Raw genomic sequence first — 20,870 nt, forward strand, 5'->3', positions numbered from 1 at the left:
GGAGAGGCCGCCATCCCAAAGGGCCCACTGTGAAATGGCCACAGGACACCTCCAATCCATGGATGCTACGGGTACCAGCCACGAGGCTCCCCAACACTCCTACCCCGGGGACTGGGGAAGGAGGGGTGCCCCCACCCAGGACTGCCAGGCTCCTGAGCTCATGGCAGTGCAGCACCAGCAGAACAGCTGCCCACCCTCGGGGAGAAGCCCCCGCCGCAGTCCCCAGCAAAAATCACCAGTGCCTGTGGCAGCAGCTGCTGGAAGCGGGGCGCACAGCCCAGCGGAGAGCAGCAGGATGAGGCAGGGGTGCTGGGTGCGGACCCCTGGCCTTCCAGCCTCCAGGACTGCTGGTGGGTCTCTTGGGGCCTCTGGGGAAAGGCGTGGCAGAGTGGAGGGAGCACCCTGGAGAGTGGGAGGGGGCTCTGTTCCCACAGCCCCACTTCCCCTATCACACCTGCCCCTTCCCCCCAGTGCCCAGCCTCTGGTGATGCATTCCGGCACAGAGAGGCCCACCAGAGCAGCAGCCGGGAGCCCAGCTGCGGGGACGCCCACCCAAAGGGAGACAGCTGTGGTGCCTCTGCTCAGAGAGTGGGGCCATGCACTCTACACAATGCAGCGTATTCCCAAGGCCACCAGCCAGGGTCAGGGCTGCGGGCGGGGAGCCCACAGCCAGACTCCTAGCCTCACTGGCCGCTACGCTGCGAGGAGGCAAATCTTGACACCTTGCAACCTCTGAGGAGACCAAGTCAGGAAAAGAAAAAAAGAAAAAAAAAATTAGAAGAAGAAGAAGCAAAAGCAACAGGAGAGGAGCTGCGGTGGAAGAGGCAAGTGGAGGAGAGCCAGGCTAGCGCTGCTGTAACCGGGGCGTGGCTGGGCGGGCCGCCGCGGCGGGGTGAGGTGGCCGGCAGCGAGGGCCGGCTGGTAGGCGCTGAGAACATGAGATGTATTCCTCTCTATATACACATATAAAAAAATAAGAGTGAGGTAGATAAACGCTTGCAAAGAAACAAACACCAGGAACCGTCCTGTCCCGCACGCGTGTGTGCGCACGCGCGCCCCTCTCCTTTGCCTCCAGGGGCCTTCTCGGCCATGTTAACAGGCATCACAGAACGTATCCTGAGCAAGCGCCCGTGCCTCCACCTCCCCAACGCACCTCTTTCTCAGGAAAACACCGCAGATCGGCGGCTGGCAAGGAAAGAGACGGAAACTGCTGGCCAGCACAAAAGATTTGACTTCCTTTCTCAACCAGCCAGTGGCCTCTTTTCGCTTTGTTCTCACTCTGAATGTCAACAGCGCCATCCCAGAAGCAACTCTTGTGTGCTGGAATCATTTGGGTGGCAACCTCGCCCACCCCAGGCTCCGCCTTCCTGGCCAGCGCCAGGTGTCTGGTCCCCTGGAAGCCAGCAAGGGCTTCACGCTGCCTTGCCCTCGCACTGTAGACAGCAGAGCTGGCCGTGGGCTGCCCACACCCAAGGCCACTGCCTCTGGCACAGCCCGGAGGCGGGGGCAGGCATCGCACTGGGCCTGTTGGGGGCGGCGAAGGGACTCACTGGCCCCTGCCCTTCTGTGCCTTTGGACTCTGCTGCCGTTACAGACGGCACGGAAGGATTAGGCAGCCGCTCAAGGAAATAGCAACCCAAATGCCTAGTGTGTGCAGTGGAAACTGCTGTTGTACCCAAGAATTCAAGAAGAAAAAAACAAGCATGTGTGTGCCACAAAGCGAAGCGAGGAGAGGGAGAGCGGGCAGCCAGGGCCCCAAGCTGTGCGGGACACTCGGCCGGATGTTCTGACCTGAGGTTGCGTCACATCCTGCACCGGAACAGGCTCCAACCTTGCGCCAGGGGAGGCCGGGCAGGAGGCAGGTGGGTGAGGCCCACAGCTGCCCGGTCCTCCTGCCACTCTCTCCTGAGCCTGGAGCACATGGGAGCCTGTGGGCCGGGGAGGGCTTTAAGCAAAGATGTCCAACAGCTCCTAGCAGATGGCATTCTAAGAACTGTTACTGGGGAAGGAAAGAGAGTCCCGCACTCCTTTACAAAGCGTAAGGAGTTTCTTGGAGTGAGCAGAGAGGGAAGGGCAGACCTGAAGAGTTCATAGAGTAAATCCACAAAGATAAAGAACCAAAAAAAATAGCAGCTTCTTTTTTTCTGTACAGACGTATAGATGAATATCTGAACCGTAAAAAAGTTATAAAAGTGACACTAAAGGTGATGCGTATGCAAATGTTTCATGGTCTAACATAGAACTGTAAGAGCCATGAGAAAGTCCCAGTAACAGCTCGGGTGGACAGAGCTGAGAAGGCCTGAGGCCAGCCCCTGGGAGTCCTGCTGGACCGTGCGGCCCCGGCTGGCAACCCTGCAGGTGCCCAGTGGGCTCAGCAGGGGGCGTGGGGCCCACCTGTCCTCCAGCCTCTCTCAGACCACTTCTTCCAGCAAAGGCAGGCAGACACCTAAGTGAAGGGGCAAGGAGCTGGAACAGCCTCTCCCCAGCTGTGTGGCTGTGTGAGGGGGGAAGGCCCCATTTTGTCCACTTCCCTCAGATGAACAACCTGGTCCCCAAAAGCAAACCTGTGTGGAAGGCTGGAGACGAGGGAGGCACATGGGCAGGGGCACGACCTTGGCTGGGGGCTCTGGTCCCGTGCCTCCGGAGAGGGGTGACGAGGAGACCCGGGAGGGTTTTGGCAAAATTTGGCAGCATAGAAATGGTGAACCACCATGAATGGACGATGGCCCTTTCAGAACTTTCCGATGCCCCCGTGAAGGTTACAGATGCAGTTAATGACTGTCTCAGCGAATTCGGATGCTGACCTACAGTGTCCAGCAGGTGCACCCAGGCTATTACCTGGGCCCCTGGGGACCCTGGGACTGCCACAGCCTCAATCCCGCAACAAGGGCTTCCCAGCCAGGCTTTTCCATGATGAAGCAGAGAAAGAGCGAGAACGCACGAGAAGAGAGAGAGGAGGAGAAAAAGAGAGGCGACAGAGGGAAGCGAGGGGCTTGGTTCTCAAGTGATCTGTTGCTATGACGTGCTGTCGTCACTAAGTTTCTTAAAGGCCCGTGTCAGTTAAGGGTTTGGGTGGGGAAATAAAAAGCTGGTTGCATATAGAAAAAAGGAACATCCCAAACGTTTGTTTAGTGTGGAGAAGCGCCTCCGGAGCGCAGCAGCACAGTCCTGCCCACTGAGGTGCAGGAGGCCTGCGTGCCGGCTGCCGGCGCTCTCCGCCCCGCCCCACCGCGGCAGGCATGCACCTGCCACGCTGGGACGGGACCTGGCCCCATCAGCAGGTGGAGGACTGGGGCAGCGGCAGGGCCCGCTCATCGGTGCGGCCCCCATTCATGTGCGAGTAGGGCCGTCGCCGCTGCTCCTCGCAGCTGGCGCAGAGGACCATGGCCCCCAGCCCCGGCCCGTTCTCGGGCTTGTGTCGGTCGGGCAGCGGTATGCCGAGGGCGGCCACGGCGGCGGCGGCGGCGGCAGAGGGGTCCAGGGGCACGCTCTCCATGTCTTCGGGCTCCAGCTCCAGCTCGTCGTCCTCGTCCTCGACCTCGGCCTCGGCCTGGGCTTGGGCCTGGGCCAGGGCCAGGGCCTCGGCCTCGGCCTCAGCCTCAGGCGCCTTGTTGTCGTCGCTGTAGTAGAAGGAGACCTCACGGAAGCCGGGCTCGAGCTCGTCCTTGACGCTTCCAAGGATATCCAGGAAGGAAGGCCGCATCTTGGGGTTGTACTGCCAGCACATGCGCATCAGCTCAAACCTGCGGTGGAGAGAGAGCGGGGGCGGAGCCCCAGCGTGAGGCCCCTCCCACCATCTCCCATCTCAGGACATGCACTGCCGGGGAAGACCCATGCCCCGATTGCCCGAAACACACAAACCTGGGCCCACTAAGACCACCCTCATCATGGGTATCGTTTTCGGTATCTGAGTTAAGAAATGAGAACCTGCGGCCCGCCTGCAGCAGGAAACCCCCAGATCCTCACCGACAAGGCTCAGGAGCTTCCCCAACCCTGGTCCTCCTTTGAGTTCCACACTTCCTGGGGGCAGGGGCACCCCTGGCAGAAGACCTGAGGCAGGGCAGGGCAGCACAGCCAGACAGAAGGAGCAGACATCCATCCAGCTGCCTGTCTCCATCTAGCACCTGCTGACTTTGCCCACAGTCCCAGGGATGCTGACCACTGTTTGAGCCTGACTCCCCCAAACCAGCCAGTTGGCACCTCGGTAAGCACAGGCAGAAAAGAGTGTGAGGTTTGTGCTGGGCCCTGGTCACCACCTCTGTGAAGCCCTCAGAGTATCCCCTAGATCGTCAGCTGAACCATGCAGGTGAGAGAAGAAACAGAGCAGCCCTGTGTCCGGGCTCGCACATGGCCTTGAGGGCATCCAGGATGCAGACAGGACCAGGGCAGTGAGCCTGTGTGCAAAAGGAGGGTCTGCAGTGGGGAAACGGCTCCTGTGCTCACAGGCCAGCTCACTCTTCTAACACCAATGGCCCTTGGGAATCTGCCCCCTTGCCTCCAACCCCTCCTGCAGATGTTCAGCCCCAGGGGTACAGTTCAGGAGAGGGTCCTGATGGCATGGATACAGTCAGGTGCCAACACAAACAGGGGCGTTTCCCCAGGCTGTGTGACAGGAGCTGCCCTGCCTTGACTGTCCCTCAAGGAAGCAAACAATACCCACAGCTGGAACCTTCCTGCACGTCCCTTAACTCCACCCCATCTTCCATGAATCCAGAGTTCTGAAACACAGCTGCCAACTGTGTCTTGGAAACACTGCACACCTCAGTGCCATTGGGACCAGAGCAGGGTCCCTAGAATCAGCCCACCCCCTGAGGCCCTTATGACAGTGGGATTAACTGAGAAGAAATCCAGCGAGACTGGGGAGTCCCGGGGACACATACAGCATGTCGGGGCAGTTGTCCGGCTTGTCCAGTAGGCCACCCTCCATGACAAAACGCAGGACCTGCTCGTTGGAGAAACCCTGGTATGGCTGCTCGGCCAGCGTAGCAATCTCCCAGAGCACGACTCCGAAGGACCTGTGGGGAGACATGTGACATCAGGAGCATGTCCTGCTGGCATCCCCTGTTCCTCAGCCATTAGACTGGGGCCCCTCTGTGGTGGCAAGCCAGGGTCTGGGCTGAGCATGGGGTGGTGGGCCTTCCCTGTGGCCACATGCAGCACCCCTGGAACAGCTGCAGCCCTGGAATAGTGCTGAGGGCTGCTGGGCACGTCTGAGAAGCATCTGCTCTGACCAGACACTGGGGTCAGCCACAGAGACCCTAGAGGACGGCCATCTCCCACACTTGTCCCAGTCCAGGAGCACTCAGATGCAGAGCCCCAGCCACAGCACCAAATGGGGCCTAAGACAGGGAGGCCTTTGAAGAAGCTTGGGTGATTCTTATTTTCAGATGCTCTGGAAGTTTCTACCAGGTGATTTCTGGTGAGAACTATCTCCGAGGGAGATTTTCAAAAGAATGAATATCCAAGGTGGCGGGGCACAAATAGACACCTGGAGTGTTTCCGAGCTCTATGGGGTCCTGCCGCCCAGGAGGATCCTCCTCCCCCACAGGAAAGCCAGCCCCGCGGGAGGAGGGACAGGCCACTGGTAGGCAGGGCAGTGGGAAACTAGGCTCCTGCAAAGCCAATTAAAACGGATGCTGCAGGAGCACATGAATTCCAGATCCGATGTGGGCAAGAAAAGCAAGTTGGAAATCCAAGTGCTTTTCTAGGATGGACACCCAGGCTCCCCTGGACTTCCTACTCTGCCTCCTCTTGCTCACTCTTCTGAGCGAGCTCATACCCACCCAAGCTCTGGGAGCACATCCATGCCCGGAGCCTGGGGGCTCTGGGCTCTGTCTTGGCTCCTGCTCTGTCCACTGCAGTGAAGAGGGTTTGTAAATGATGCTAACTGCAAGTGTCAGGAGAACTGACCAAGCCTAGGTCCTCCCTAATGCCATGGATGAAGAAATTACCTTGTTGCACAAGGTACCCAGAAAAGCTGCAGGCCAAGGTCAGGGACTGGCTCTCGGAGACTGCCTCCCCAGACGACCTGTCACATCAGTACCACCCTCACCTCTCCATGCTGAGCATCAGGTCTGCAACACACGGGGTCCTGGAGCCACAAGCTGTTTGCTGCCCTCAAGCTGGTCTGGCCTGTGGAGTGGGCCCCCTTCCCTCACCCTGCACGCTCACCCAGGCTGTGCCTCTGGCTCACCCACAGCACCTGGCCCTTGCAGTCCCCAGCTGCTGCTCTCCAAGTTCTCCGCTCTTACGTATCTTACATTCTACCTCCCATCCTGTCCCCATTGAAGACAATGGCCTGTGCCACCCCCAAGCAGTCCACCTGCTGCCATGTGGTCTCCTTGGGGTCCTACCCCCACTTGTTTACCCACCCAAGTGTCTACAATGCTGTAGGATGACCACAAGGCTTTCTGAGGCATAAAGATGGCACTGATCATTCTGCTGTGAGGCACAAGCCCACTGTGAAAACAGAGCTCCTACTTGGAGCTGCAAAAGCAAGCTCACTCTGCTGGGTCATATTCAGCCACCATCTCCAATCTGCACCTGTCTTCAAAATGAGATCCCAGGCCCCTGAACTGTGCAAGGGTCATGAGTGTCCACTCCGGAAATAGTTCCTGTGTGTGGTCATCCAGACAGCTGGTGTAAACAAGCACCAACTCCATGCCGGCACAGCCATGCGATCTCCTACGAGGACAGCCAGGACATCCGTTGATATTCTAGGAGGTGGATGCACCCAGGCCTGGCTTGCCAACAGCCCAGCTGGGTTTCAGAATCTACCCACCTCTTTACAATGAAGTCATGGTGCCACAACCAACACTGCCCGAAGCCTCAGCAGCCCTGGGCAGACCAGTTTCCACCACAAGACACCGATGACCAAGGGAGGCGCTCTGTTTCCCACAAGCATCCCTGGGTTAATCACAATGGAGACCCACAGGAAAACGCAATCCAGGCCCCCAAGCTTCAGTCTAAATGAGGCACCATCTACAATCTGAAGGTTACACTGAGACACACACACTCAAGGATATATCTGCTGAGGAGGAGGAGATGACAGTGGGCAAGGAGGGGGAAGACACAGAGGGGGTGAAAGGGCTCTGGCATGGCCAGAGGACATGCTGCCACAGTCACCGGGCCTGGGGTGGGAGCCCCAGGAGGGTCACATACCAGACATCAGAGTGGGTAGTGAAGACTCCATCCTTGAGGGACTCGGGGGACATCCAGCGCACGGGCAGCAGGCCCTTCCCTCCTTTGCGGTAATAGTCAGTCTCGTAGATGTCTCGTGTCATGCCAAAGTCTGCAAGGGGAGAGAGAAGGCATGGAGGCGCTGCCCCGCCGGCCCCTGGATGTCACTTAGGCATGTTCTCCAGATGTGACCAGACAAACAAGAGAACAGGGACTGCTCTGCACGGAAGCCCGGCCCCACGGGAGACAAAAGCAGTCGTTTTAGCGAGTGGTAAGTGGGAGAACACCCCAGGAACAGTTCACAGTCCCCGGAAGATGCTGTTCACTGCATTCCTCACAGGTTCCAACTCCCTCTGGAAGCCTTCAGAATGTCACGGACTCTGTCTACTGGCTTTGTGGTCCTGAGCGATTAGCCCTCTGTCAGAGTCCCATCATCCAGGCAGTCAAGCTTGGCTTACAAGTACACTGCATTTTTCTTCTCAGAGCAAAGTGTTGCTCTCTTCTTTCCAGAAAAATGCATGCCTTCTCTACTGTGTGCCTCACAGAGGCGAGGCTATGAGCCAAAGCAGCCAAACACTGTTGCCTCAGATGGTGCCGCGGGGCTGCCTGTAATCCATGACCCTGCGCATGCAGCAATCACTGCTGTGAGCCCTGGAGGAATGCAGAAATGAAGCACCTCTGAGCTAAGCCAGTGTGACAGGTGCAAGTGAGGGAATCTGATTTACCAACACACAAGGTGGAAGGGATGACTACCATTTCCTGAACCCCAAAGGGGGGAAAACATTGAACTCTAGAAAGAAAAACCCCAGTTACAAAGAAAGCATTGCTGTAAACACAGTGTACCATGAACAGCAAGTGCAACGATGGCTGACCTGGATTTACAGGGCAGGCAGCACAAAAACATCTCCTCTGCTGCGAGATGGAGGGCAGCAACCAGCTGGCGAGCTCTGACTGTACACCAGCCACAGGTTTGCTGGGGGCTGCCCATATTGGGAACTTGCTGGGCCCCTCCCTGGAGGGGTCCTTCTGAGGCTCCTCTGTTACATTGTCTGTTACATTGTCATCCACTTTCAGAGGTGGAGAAAGAATTGAATTGAAGCCCCAGGTCTCTCATCTCTCAGTGGTAGGACTGGAACCGAAGCCCAGGCCTGCCTGAGCTCTCCAGTCTCTGAGTCCCCAGCTAAAAGTGAGAATTGGGGGATCGGGAGGGTAAGTAAAACAGGTGGGGACCTCTGAGACAGCCCAGCCTCTGGTGCTCCCTCTGCTTCCCTCTGGGGCACCCAGCAAAGCCAGGATTTGAGGGGCATCCAGCATAAGGTTGCCTTAGGGTCCAAGCTGGGGCCCTGCCTGAGTGTTCAGGATGAGAGCACAGTGCTGCTCTGTGATGGTGGCAGCGGCCCCAGCCCCTGCAGATGGAGAATATATTCACCCCAGCTCTGGAAACCTCTCCAGAGGGGACACTCACCGTTTTCTAAAGGAAAAAAAAAAAACATGTCAAGTGGAGTTGGACCGAGCGCTTCCAGATGGACAGGTCATGAGCCAGACAGTGGGTGATCTCAGGTGGTCTCCTTGGATTGTCACCAACAGTCCTGATAAGGACAGCTGGCTCCCTAGGCAACTGTGACATCACCTGTGCCTTTACTAGGCAACTGAAAGGGCCGAATTCACCCCCTTCCCAGGGAGGAAGTTGGGTGGAATGGATGTGTGTATGTTTGTGAACAATGGGTGGCAACCATGAGTCTGACCAATAGGCTGGCCAGCTGCAGTTGGGACAGCAAGTGCTGGAACAGAGTGGTCAAGGGCTTGGAGGCTGACCAGCTGTGGGTGTGAGGCACAGAGAACTGAGGGACTGCCGTGCCTGTCCCAGTCAGTGCACCCGCCTGGTGCTGGCACTTCATCAGGGCCCTTCACCTCACAGGCTATTGGGCAAATGCTCAGAGTAGGGTGGGTCAGGGGGAATGAAAGAGAATGCTCCTTAGGGGCCAGAGAAACAGGGAGTTCCCACCTTGGTAGCTTTGATATTGCCTTGATGACTTCTGTCCCTACACTCAGATCTGTTCTACCAAAACTGCCTCGAAGGCTAGGAGAGGTGACATCACGGTCCATGGCCTGGGCTCCTCCCTGCTCACTGCCTGCGGTGTGGTGTCCACAGGCTTCCAGGATCACAGGCAGCCTGACCAGACCTGGCTGCCAACTGGGGGTGCTCACACACACTGCTCCCAAAGACATGTCTACATGCAGGTCATGTAGGGGAAGCCATGAGCTCAGCTCTGGAGAGCCGAGGGCAGGACGTACCTCCGATCTTGACGGTGAAGTCCTCGGCCACCATGCAGTTCCGAGCAGCCAGGTCTCTGTGGACGAACTTGTTGGCGTTGAGGTACGCCATGCCATCTGCGATCTCGCCCGCCATCTGGATCATCTTGCTCAGGCTCGGGGGGGCAAAGGCTGGGTTGTTCTGTAGGAGATTTAAGAAACATGTGAGAATTCAGGGACTGCTTTCCCACCTCTAGTCCTTTCAGGGTTTGTGACTCCATCTTGTTTCCATCTCAGCTCCAGGGGCCAGCCTGCTAAGAGAGCAGGGCTCGCAGGGCAGGGGAGAGGGGGCACACATCCTTAAAAGACCACAGCATCAACTTGCCAGAAAAGCCACATGCTCACTGCCTGGCCACATCATACACAAGCCACGAAGGAAACACTGATTTGCATGACTCAGGATTTTCCACATTGGGTAGAGCAAAAATTACTGAAAGCAGAACAATTACTCATACTAAGGCTTCTGCATCCCTTTTACTTAAGGACCAGAGCGCAGGTGGGAGGACATCAAGTAGCAGCTGTGCGGAAACCAGCAGGTGTGAGCCCACAGCGTGCTGTGCACTTCCTGTGCCTCGTAAGCACGGAGGTACTTCGTGCCTTCTCCTGTCCCCTTTGCTTTCTTCTACAGTACCAAACACACCAAGGCTATGTTTGTGCCACAGAACGCAGTGATTCCTAGGTTGTTACCACTGTGGGTGCAGCTGAGGCTGGTATGCAGGGACCAGCCCCGTGCGCAGGTACATCCTGTCTGCAGAGGAGGGCTATAAACCTACTTAGGAACAGAAGGGAATCTCCCCAATGACAACAAGTCATGAAAGAGTTCCTTGCATGTGCTGGGATCCCACATGGGCACTGGTTCTAATCCCGGCAGCCCCGCTTCCCATCCAGCTCCCTGCTTGTGGCTTGGGAAAGCAGTCAAGGATGGCCCAAAGTCTTGGGCCCCTCTACTCACTTGGGAGACCTGAAGGAAGCTCCCAGCTTCTGGCTTCAGATTGGCTCAGCCCTGGCCACTGTGGCCATTTGGGGAGTGAACCAGCAGACAGAGGATCTTTCTCTCGGTCTCTCCTACTCTCTCTAAATCTGACTTCCAAATAAAAACAATAAATAAATGTAAAAAAAACCACCCAAGCCCAGAGCAAATGTTGTGGCATAGCAGGTGTAGTGGCCACTGTGACACTGGTATCCCACATGGGTGCCAGGTTGTATACTGGCTACTCCACTTCTGATCCAACCTCATGCTAATGGCTTGGGAAAAGCAGCGGAAGCTGGCTCAAGTGGTGCCCCGGTGCCCATGTGGGAGACCCAGATGGAGCTCCTGGCCTTGGCCTGGTCCAGCTCTGGCTGTTGTGGCCATTTGTGGAGTGAACCATCTGGGAGCAAATAGAAGACACATCTCCCGGTAACTCTACCTTTCAAATCAATCAATCTCAGAAAAAGAAAAGCCTACACACAAGATCAAGTCCCTGTATCCTAAAAACAAACAAAAATTAGTGTAGAGTGTAACCATCATGACTCCACAGTCTAAATGTTAATGTGTGTCCCTGGCTTTCCACACAGGCCATCTCGCTTGGTCAGGTCCTTCCTGTCCCCTTGCAGCTCACAGCCCACAAGCCACAGGACAGGCAAGCCTTGCCATGGGGCCACAGTCTCCGAGCTCCTGTCCAGGATCTTCCATGAAAGATCCTTGAGACATGAATCATCGGAAGATGACCTGAGACCAGACACAGCGAGAGCCCAGTGGTGCCTGGGACAGGGTCAAGGTCCAAACATGCTGGTCCTTGCCCAGGGAGACCACCATGACTACCTCTGGAGACTCAAAATCTTGTCACTCATTTATCTCAGAGCAAATCAAAATCACTTCTTTTGCATGCTCCTTCTCCATAGGACTGAATCTGTCCTTTTCTTGCTTGAACTGTGCCTCGTAATGGGGAACAGTGCAGCGAGATGTAAAGTTTATGCCTGTAATACTTAGTGCTATAGTACGGCATCCAGGCGGTTCCCAGGAAGTGGTGGCTCCCAATGAAGATAAAAACCAGATTCAGTCAAAGGAACTGCATTTTAGACATTAAGAGAAAGGGCTGACGTCCTGTTGGTTCCCAGAGTGACACCGCCTGCGATGACTCCTCCTTCACTCAACGGTGACAGCAGAAAGCACTCAGGTGGTCAGTTACTGAAGACAAGCACCCACATGCACATTCACCTGTCCAGGTAAACAGGCCAGGGAGAGCGGGATGAAACCACAGGACTGGGATGCAGGGCTTTCCACTTCTCAAACGGAAAGGTGAACTTCAGCCCTAACAGGGATGTTAGTAATCACCTTGTCTGAGGCTCAGACACCTGCCGGGGTCATCCGAGGAGATCAAGACCACGAGGCCTGAGGCTCCTTCTGTGCCCAACGCTGGTGAGGAAGGGACAAGGACGTCATGCTTCCCAGGGACACCGGGAAGAAACAGTCTGTCTCTCCTCTAGTTACAAATCTGATCGGGCTTGTGCCTCCGTTAAGAGGGCTTGTGTGTTAAAGTGAGCCAGCAAAAGGCACAAAACCCAGGGGCACTGGGGACGCACACTGGGCGGCATGGCATTAGAAGCCGCCTGCCCAGAGCCCTGGTCAAGACTTGGCCTCATAGCTCACACGTAACCCCAGACACCATATGCTATAAACACATGAAGTCATCTGTGAACAGGTGGTTAGAACTAAAATTAAGGAGCAGCCTCTTGAGACGATTAGGTTGCAGATTATAAGAAAACAACCACAAAATCAACAGAACGGCAACAGAAACCCAAACGGGGGTAGACAGAACAGGAAGTCACTGCTTCCAGGCACCGTAAGCAGGCACACCGCTTACCCTACAAGGAGCAAAGCCAGGGCCAGGGCCAGAGTAGGGACCGCCAGACCCACCGAGGCAGCCACATGTCAAGGCAAGTCTTGCTGGAAGTATGTCTCTGCATCTGTCTACCAGTTTGTTCTTAGAATGAGCGACTGACAAGTCATGCCTCCACACGCTCACAGGCTGGCTGGTGGGGTCATGCTACGAAGAGGGCGACATCACAGTGACTCACGAGAAACTGCACGGGGCTCATTAGCTGGCTCACAACCCCAACAGCAACGGTCACTCCACTGGGCGGAGATCCACGGCCCCAGGCAGTTTATTGTTCAAAAAGCACAAGTGGGACACTGACTGCCCAAGAATGAAGCATGGACAGGGGACATGGAGCTGGATCGATGGAGTCTGTCAAGGCTCTCAAGGCACAGATTGTTGGTAGTGCAAAAGAAGGGAGTGTGTGCAGGAAGCCAGTCACCTAACAGACCTCTGACACACTGGGCCTTGCAGGCAAAGGTGGACAGACAGGGACACACTCCTAAGTCCATGAGAATCAGAGGATGTGAGGAGCTGGGTCTCTGGGGGTGGGGAAAGGAGTGGCCACTGAGGGACCACGGTCACAGGGCACAGCAGTGCCTGTGCAGCGGGCGATCTGCACAAAGACAAGTGGCCTTCCTGTTGGTCAGGTCCACCCCTACTTGGGAAATGACCCTCGTAAAGGCCCCTGCTGTGGAGAATGCAGCAGGCAACATGAACGGCTGACACACGGGTGGAAAGACCCAATAGTTTCCTGTAGGGACAGGGTGGGGCTGAGGCCAGGAGAACACACCAGGTGACACGCAACGCTGGGGACACTCCAGACTGACCTCTATTTCCGGTCGCAGAGACCTGAGATAGCTTTTGAGGTCTCCTCGTGTCATCAGCTCCATGATGACCAGTGTTGGCTGGCCCTGAGACACCACACCCAGCAACCGCACCTAGGAGGAATCAAGAGAGGTGATGAGAGGGTGAGGGTGGGGGCCTGGAGCCTAAACACAGCCCAGCTGAGATCGAGCCTCCACCGATCGGCATCCACCCCATCCAGAAACATCCTGCACACAGGGGTCTGCAGTTAACAGTAGAATGCTGGGAGAAAGGTCTGGAAGAGGGAAGGCGAGGTGCTATCCTGGGCTGGATGGTGGCTTCTTGGGGACTGTCCCTTACCACGTGGTGACAATTGAACTCCTTCATGACGGAAGCCTCATTGAGAAATTCAATCCTTTCCCGCATGCTGGCAGCCTCGTTCACAGTCTTGATGGCCACCCTGGTCTCGGGCTCATCCTTGACCACGCCTTTGGCGACACCTTCGTAGACCATCCCGAAGGAGCCCTGCCCCAGCTCTCGGTTCATGGTGATCTTATCGCGTGCGACCTCCCACTCATCAGGGATATACACTGCAGGAGAAACCAAAGGGGAGCCATGCGTGGGGTTCAGCTCGCAGGCACAAGGCAGCTCTGAGGGGGAAAGGGAAAACTGGAACTCCCAGGAATACAAAATGACCACTAGGGGGAGGGCAGAATTTAGCTTCCTAAACTCTCAAAGACATTTAAATCCCAAAGTATTACCATGACAGCTATTGTGGCATCTGGGTAGTGGGCCAGGCAGCAGGTAGCCAGGTTGCTAGGGCAATGGGTTCTCATGATGGTCAACTGGGAACAGGCCGAGCTCCCCATCCTGCTATGGGATTGTGCCTCTGCCTCCTTCTGGTCTCACCCAGGACCCAATGTGGCCGCCTGATCTCCAGGAGGCTGTGGAACCTCTCCAGCTGTGAGCCACGATAAAGCTGCCTTCCCTGAAATGTTAGGCTGATGCAGGTGTTTTGTGAATCTCACGAGTAGCTATCTGTGTCATTTCCTCTACTGATGTTTCTCCGCTTACGGAAGCCACCGGGTTTGGGGAGAAAAGCAAATGATAGGGGATGGAGAAACAGTGAGATGGTCATAGCAGGAGTCCCAGGTTTCGATCTTGTTTAGTCTTGTCCATCAATAAACTAGAATGTGAATCGGGAGAAGGGAGGAGTGTGGGGAGCGGGAAGAGACTTTACTCTGGATCAGGAAAGAGGTCCCAGGAATGAACAGATAATTGTGGTGCACAGGAGGACCTACTTCCTGGATGAACCCAAACTAGGGGTCCGGGTCCTCAGCACAGACTTTGGCTCTGAACTATCGGACCTGGTGATGGACTCTGCATTTGGTCACTGAGCATCTGAGTACGGCTGAGCCAATCTGAGTTATAAAACACATCAGAAATCCAAAGATGCAGTGTCAAAAAACACCCCAGAAAGCACAGTTAGTGATTTCTATACTGAGCTCAGGTTAAAACTCTATTTTGGATGAATAGGGTTTAATAAAACAGCGACAACATTCATTTGGGAGCTGGTACTGTGGCCTCCACTGGTAAGCCTTCATCTGCAGTGCTGCCATCCCTTATGGACGCTGGTTCGAGTCCTAGTGGCTTTGCTTCTGACCCAGCACCCTGCTAACGCCTGGGAGAGCAGTGGAGGATGGTTCAAGCGTTTGGGCCCTGGCACCTACATAGGAGACCCAGAGGCAGCTCTTGGCTCCTGGCTCCCGATCGGCCTAGCTCTGGCTTGTGCACCATCTGGGGGAGTGAACCAGCAGATGGAGGATCTCTGTCTCTCCTTCTCTCTCTCTAACTTTGCCTTCAAATAAGAATACATACATTTTAAATTTATTTTATCTGTTTGATTTGCTTTTTTTTTTTTAAAGATTTATTTTTATTATTTTTTCATTGGAAAGGCGGATATACAGATAGGAGAGACAGAGAGAAAGATCCTCCGTCCGATGACTCACTCCCCAAGTGAGCGCAACGGGCCAATACTATGCCGATCCGAAGCCAGGAGCCTCCTCCGGGTCTCCCACGCGGGTGCAGGTTCCCAAAGCCTTGGGCCGTCCTCGACTGCCCTCCCAGGCCACAGGCAGGGAGCTGGAAGGGAAGCGGGGCTGCCGGGATTAGAACCGGCGCCCATATGGGATCCCGGGCGTGCAAGGCGAGGACCCCTAACCACTTGCGCCACCGCGCCGAGCCCTGTTTGATTTGCTTTTAAAAAAATATGGCTACAAGGATAGTCGAGTTTGCCAGTGAATGGCACACGGGTAGGACTGCTCTGGCTGAGCCAAAGCATCCCTCAGCCTTCTCTTGGAATTACTTTGCTGTGTGTCAGGAAGCTACAATCCATCTCCTTCACCCCTCGGAAGGTGCCCTGTGCTCTGGGGGTGAGCCGCGTGCAGGCCAGGTGTGTGTGCTGTGGGCAAACAAGGCTCTACGCACTCTGAACTGGCAGTGTTGAGGACAAGCAGCCTTACCGTGCCCGTCCAGAGCCCAGATGCACTCAATGAGGTGCCCAGTAACAACTCAGGGTGTGCCTGTTTCATTACAGAACCATGGCATGTTGCAAGAGCATTTGGGAGGACACAGAATTCGAATTCACGTCACCCCGAGATGTGAACGCATCAATGCTCTCTTTCTGCCTCCTGGACACTTTACAGCACAGCTGTAGATGCCAATGCCCACGGCGTGGTCTCGCTGCAGCCTTGGCGAGGGAAAGCTGTGGCCTCCCAGCAGCCCCTTCAGCCCATCGTCCGGGGCAGTCCCTTGCCTTGCTCGCTCACTTGCTGCTATTACACAACAATCCATCTGTATCTTGTTGCTGTTTTCACTTGTTAAAGGGAAAGATCCTCTCTGCAAGCCGGCCTGCATCTTCCAGAATGTTCTCTATGTACATACTGACATAGATAACCATGAAATGTGCACAGAGACCATGTCCTTATTATTCTTCAACTGATTCCCCTTCAGAGAAGGCCGCTTGTAACTGGCTTTATTATACAATTACTGCTTTAGAAATGACTAAACAAACTATAGTAAAACCATTCATAGTTATACAGTTTGCTTTTAAACTATGCAAGTATTTGCCGTTGTTCAGGATAATGATGTTTTATTTCACATCACCTGCCTATTCACTTTCACGTCACACACATGCTCATCAGATGACCAGAGCCTGGGCCTCCTCGAGCCAGCTCTCCTGGCTGCCTGTGGGACATCACAGCCCTTCTCCCCGGGGACTGTGTCACAGGGTTGGCCAGGAGCAGCAGGAAGAGCCGGCACTGTGTTACCAAGCACCTCACTTAGCTGGATGTTCTTGGCCAAGTTTCTTCTTGGAACTCATTTCCTAACCAGCAGAGGGGCATAAAAGAGATCACCAAAAAAGGGTGAAGGAGCAAAGGGGAGGTTTGCTAGAAAGTGCCGGCATGGCACTGGGTAGGGACACCACTGTACTGCTCCCCGCCCGAGCCCCTTACTCAGCAGACATGGAAAGTTTAGGTTTAAGCACGGTGGTCAGGAGGAGACAGCCTGTACAGCCCAGTCAAAACCTTCCTGGTCACTCAACCAGGGTACTAACTGAACAACGCTCAGCCAAGGGTGCTGACAGGCCTGGCCCACACAGCTGAGCAGGCCTGCTGGCCCAGGAGGGTGTGAGGTGGGTGAGCAGGCCTGCTGGTGTGAGCAGTGAGGAACTCTTCCGCATTACGTGGCAGGATGTCAAGAAATTCGGTAAACGGATCCCTGTGCTGGCCACACTCCTCTCTGGAGCCCATTTCTTCTCTACCATGACCCAGGGGGAGGTGAAGTTGAGGGATCCCCACACAGTCCCAGAGATGCTGACACACCTACTGATGCCGACTAGGGGGCCTTACCATCAGCTGCGCTGAAGTACTCCGGGTTCACAGAGGCATAGAGCACGCCGTTGCCCATTCTGGTACTAGTGATGGCAAAAGGGTGAAACTTAGTTTAAGGAAATCGCCACCTCCACACACATTCTGTATATCCAATCCTCTCTGCTCTTCCTGTCCCACGAGCTGCTGTGTCCCACCAGGCCCAGTGAGGGAGGGAAGAACAAGGTCCTTCTGCCAAGGGCACCCACCCACACCCACAGTCTGCAGCCCCCAGCTAGACCTGGGGACCAGCATCCACTGTGCACCTGTCGTTGGGCTTCTCTAGATCACAGCCTTTCAGGAAACATCAATTTTGGGACCTGGCTGGCGGCAAGGGCCAGGCTGACAGGGTGCTTGGGGCATGGAGCTGCGCTGAGGGGAGACTCGAGTGGGCCAGTGCTATAGACGGTTTGTTACATCATTAACAAATGGTGCCTTTTCCTGTGCTATGTGGCTGGAAAAGGCAGGCTTTCTGACCCCACTGTGGCTCCGCAGAAAGTTGAGCTCCGGGCAGGCAGCCTGCTCTCGTCAGATCCCGTGCCCCAGCGCCTGCCCAGGAGCGGCCACTCACCGCTTCCTGTGCAGGATGTACAGGAAGACCAGCAGCCCTCCCACGACGAACACGATGGCCACGGGCAGCACGACCGTCAGGTGCGAGTAGCCTTCGTCGGCAGCTGTGGATGAAGCAGAGTGCGTCACAGGCTCACTTTCAGAGTGCTGTCCAAAACGCAGACACCCTGCTCCCCGGAAAGCTCCCCTACTCCCTCGTCACATGGGAGACATGCCCTTGCCAAAGGCAAATTGTATCAGAAATAACTCCATACACTGAATTATCTGGATTTTTTTTAAGCTTAAATGCGGATATATTCCACTTTTTTTTAAAGCACAGAATATTCTGATGTTATGTTTCAAATGAAGAATAACCTTTGCTGGTAGTCTGACGGTGCTGAGCCTATTGAGAACACCGGGGCTAGCTCTTCAGCTCCGCTCTGGCTGTGGCAGCACGTGATGGCTCAGGTGGCTGAGACCCTGCGTGGGAGACTGAGTGCCCAGCTCTGAGCTCCGACTCCTGGCCCACAGTGATGGTGGGCATTAGCAGTGTCCAACAGATGAGGGCACTCTCTTTGCTTCTTAAATCCAAATAAATGAATGCCAAATTCTTATCAAATCCTTGTCAAAATTAACACTGGCTCCTGCACTTTTTTAACCACTGAAAATACGAGTTATTAGAGTTAAAGGGAGAGGAGTGGCAGCTGTTGCCTTGTTCCCCTGAGTGCCACTCATGCCTCCATCACTTAGACCATTGGTCAGGATGTACTGTGTCCTTTGCAAGTTGCACACTTCAACAGGACACAGAGAAACTGGAACACATCTGGAGAAGGACAAAAGGATGACACGCCCCTTTGCCGCTGTGAGACTAGCGTATAAGAGACCACACAACTAAAGATGATTTAATCCACAGAAGTGTAGTCTGAAGGGCAAATTGATTGGATGCAGGCACACGAAGTGTTCCTTAAATGGAGAGCTGCTGCCAGAACGCTGCTCAAGACCCCGTCTCCCCTGCGGATTAAACAACAGCCAACAGACCCTGCTGCCGCTCAAGAAACTTGTCTAAGGGAACTTCCCCACAGCTTCCATGCCCACGTGGCCCACATCAACATCTGCTGAGGGCACTCGGGCGTGCCACTGGCATCCTGGTACATCCTGGGGTCAAAGTGGAGTGGCCCATGGAGGCAGAGACATGGCATCTCTCCAGATCAGCCAAGGTCACTCAGCCTGGTGGACGGACAGGGCAGGGAGAGTCCTCCAGAGTCTCTGCCTACCCTGCAAACCCGACCGGCCCCAGGCACAGTGCTGGCAACAAAAAGTACCAGCTCAAGATGGCCTGTAGTCCTGCCCAGCCCCACCCTTCGACTGCCACTGCTTCAGCTGTTAAGACACAATGTGTGCTTTTTGGTACCTGGTGCCAATAAGCAGATCACTTAATTGGTATCACATTTATTTTCATTTGCAATAGAACCCAAATGCATTTATGTCATGTCATGCCACATACTATTCTGAAATATGTATATGTGTTTTTGGAATGATGCACCTAACCTAGTTAACATACATATTACCGCATAGAAGGATCATTTTTTTGTAATCAAAACACTTGAAATCTATTTGTAGTGACTGTTAAGGACACACTTTCCTTAACCAGTTCCTGCTGTCTAACTGGACTCACGTCGTCCTCAGCCCCTGGTGTGCACGGGCTCCTCTGCTGACATCAATGAATGAAATCACACGCTATGTTTATGGTATCTAACATAGGGTATCACATGGCCCAGTTTATTTCACTTCACATCCCGTTCTTCAGCGCTATCTGTGCTGTCCAGGGGACAGGACTCCCCTCCTTCTGGGGGGCATCTAGACCTTTCTTTGCTGGTTGCTGGTCCGTGGGCGGACATGATGAGGCCAGCTGTGTTTGCTAGGTGCAGGAACCTCTCTGCCACCCTGACTTTGTATCCAAGGGTGGGAGATTCCCCTGACATGGGCCTGCCACGACTTGTTCAGAGCATGGGGAGTGCAGATGCCAGGGAAGCCCTGCCCAGCAGGCCCTAAAGGACTAGTACTAAGCCAGGCTGGCTTGATGGTAGTGTGGAGAGCAGTAAGGAACGGGGTCAGGCCAAACCTGAGCAAAATACACAGGGATGAGATGATCTAAAAAAGAGAAAAGGTGGGTTTCTAATGAATAGAAACAGAAACTTGACGTGGAAATAATTTCACCAAATAAAAGACTAAATTTTCTTGGTTAAACAACTTCGTGGCCTGGGTTGTGCTCGTAAATTGTACAAAACTTGGCTGTACAACGTGGGTGAAATCGTCACAGAAAACTGACTTTCTAGCACTCCATTTCTGTCAACATTTTACCACAGATTTATATTACCCTGTGCAAAGCAGCGAGTACTGCTTGCCTGCAATGCCTGCTGGGACGGTCCAAGGAAATCCCTGCCCTGGAGCCGGCCAGACCAGAGGACCCTGGGACTGTGAGCCCTCAGTCAGCCCAACCCATGACGCTGAGTGTCAAGCAGCAGGTGATACAGCCAGCCTGAGAGCCAAGGTCTCTTCTGGTTCTCAGGACATGGTCTCACGCAGGCCTCCAACCCTTTGCCCTCCCCAACACCAGCTCCTGACAGCTGCCCAGTTCTCTTCCTGTGGGATTTCAGGGCTCTGCGTGACCCTGGCCTCCCCAGGGCTGGCACCGCCTCATTTTGGTTTCACTGTGCTCCTGTCTTACCTTTGTCTGGGACATAGAAGAACACAGGATCAGTCCATGACCCGTTCCCAGAGAGAGACGTGGCCTGAATCCGGGCTGTGTAGTTGCCGGGGTTTAGCCGGTTCAGTTTGATTCCCCCGTACTTCCGGTAGTGCTGTCTGGATATACACTCCCGCTGGTCCTGGGGGAAAGAAAATACACATGTCCCTCCCCCACAGCACTGGGGAAACCTGGGGCCTGCCAGGTGAATGTACCCTGACCCCAACGCCCAACCCCTTACCCCCACCTAACAAGAATCTAGAATAATCTTAGAAGGTCCTCCAGTAGCCTGAAGCACAACCAAATCTTTTTCTAAATAAGAAAGTCCAAAAGGATTAAAAGGTAGGAAGACTGATCTAGTCCAAATGGGAGACATGTGCCACAATGAAATAGTTTTTTTAACATAAATTATTTATTTGAAAGGCAGAACAGAAGGAACTAGACAGAGACATATCCGGAGATTAAACCAGAAAGAGCTAGCTTCCGTCT

General features: G+C 54.7%; 1 protein-coding gene across 2 annotated transcripts in view; it reads right to left on the reverse strand.

Moving 5' to 3' along the window:
- Positions 1–961: 961 nt before the first annotated feature.
- The window catches only part of IGF1R (insulin like growth factor 1 receptor), a 207,737-nt gene continuing 187,828 nt past the window's right edge, over positions 962–20,870 (reverse strand). Inside the window, exons 13-22 of one of the 2 annotated variants that reach the window (XM_040969213.1) lie at positions 20,364–20,523; positions 17,658–17,760; positions 17,069–17,133; positions 13,518–13,747; positions 13,181–13,291; positions 9,475–9,634; positions 7,162–7,291; positions 4,881–5,015; positions 3,599–3,743; positions 962–3,526 (exon numbers count right to left, since the gene is read on the reverse strand). In XM_040969213.1, coding sequence (XP_040825147.1) covers positions 3,275–3,526; positions 3,599–3,743; positions 4,881–5,015; positions 7,162–7,291; positions 9,475–9,634; positions 13,181–13,291; positions 13,518–13,747; positions 17,069–17,133; positions 17,658–17,760; positions 20,364–20,523 — 1,491 coding nt within the window. In that variant the 3' untranslated portion in view covers positions 962–3,274. Of the gene's footprint in view, positions 3,744–4,880; positions 5,016–7,161; positions 7,292–9,474; positions 9,635–13,180; positions 13,292–13,517; positions 13,748–17,068; positions 17,134–17,657; positions 17,761–20,363; positions 20,524–20,870 lie in introns of both variants that reach the window. The other variant, XM_040969212.1, reaches the window with a different exon arrangement.

The sequence above is a fragment of the Ochotona curzoniae genome, unplaced genomic scaffold (assembly GCF_017591425.1).
Source record: "Ochotona curzoniae isolate NIBS_2020 unplaced genomic scaffold, NIBS_Ocur_1.0 scaffold_4701, whole genome shotgun sequence".
NCBI classification, from domain to species: Eukaryota; Metazoa; Chordata; class Mammalia; order Lagomorpha; family Ochotonidae; genus Ochotona; species Ochotona curzoniae.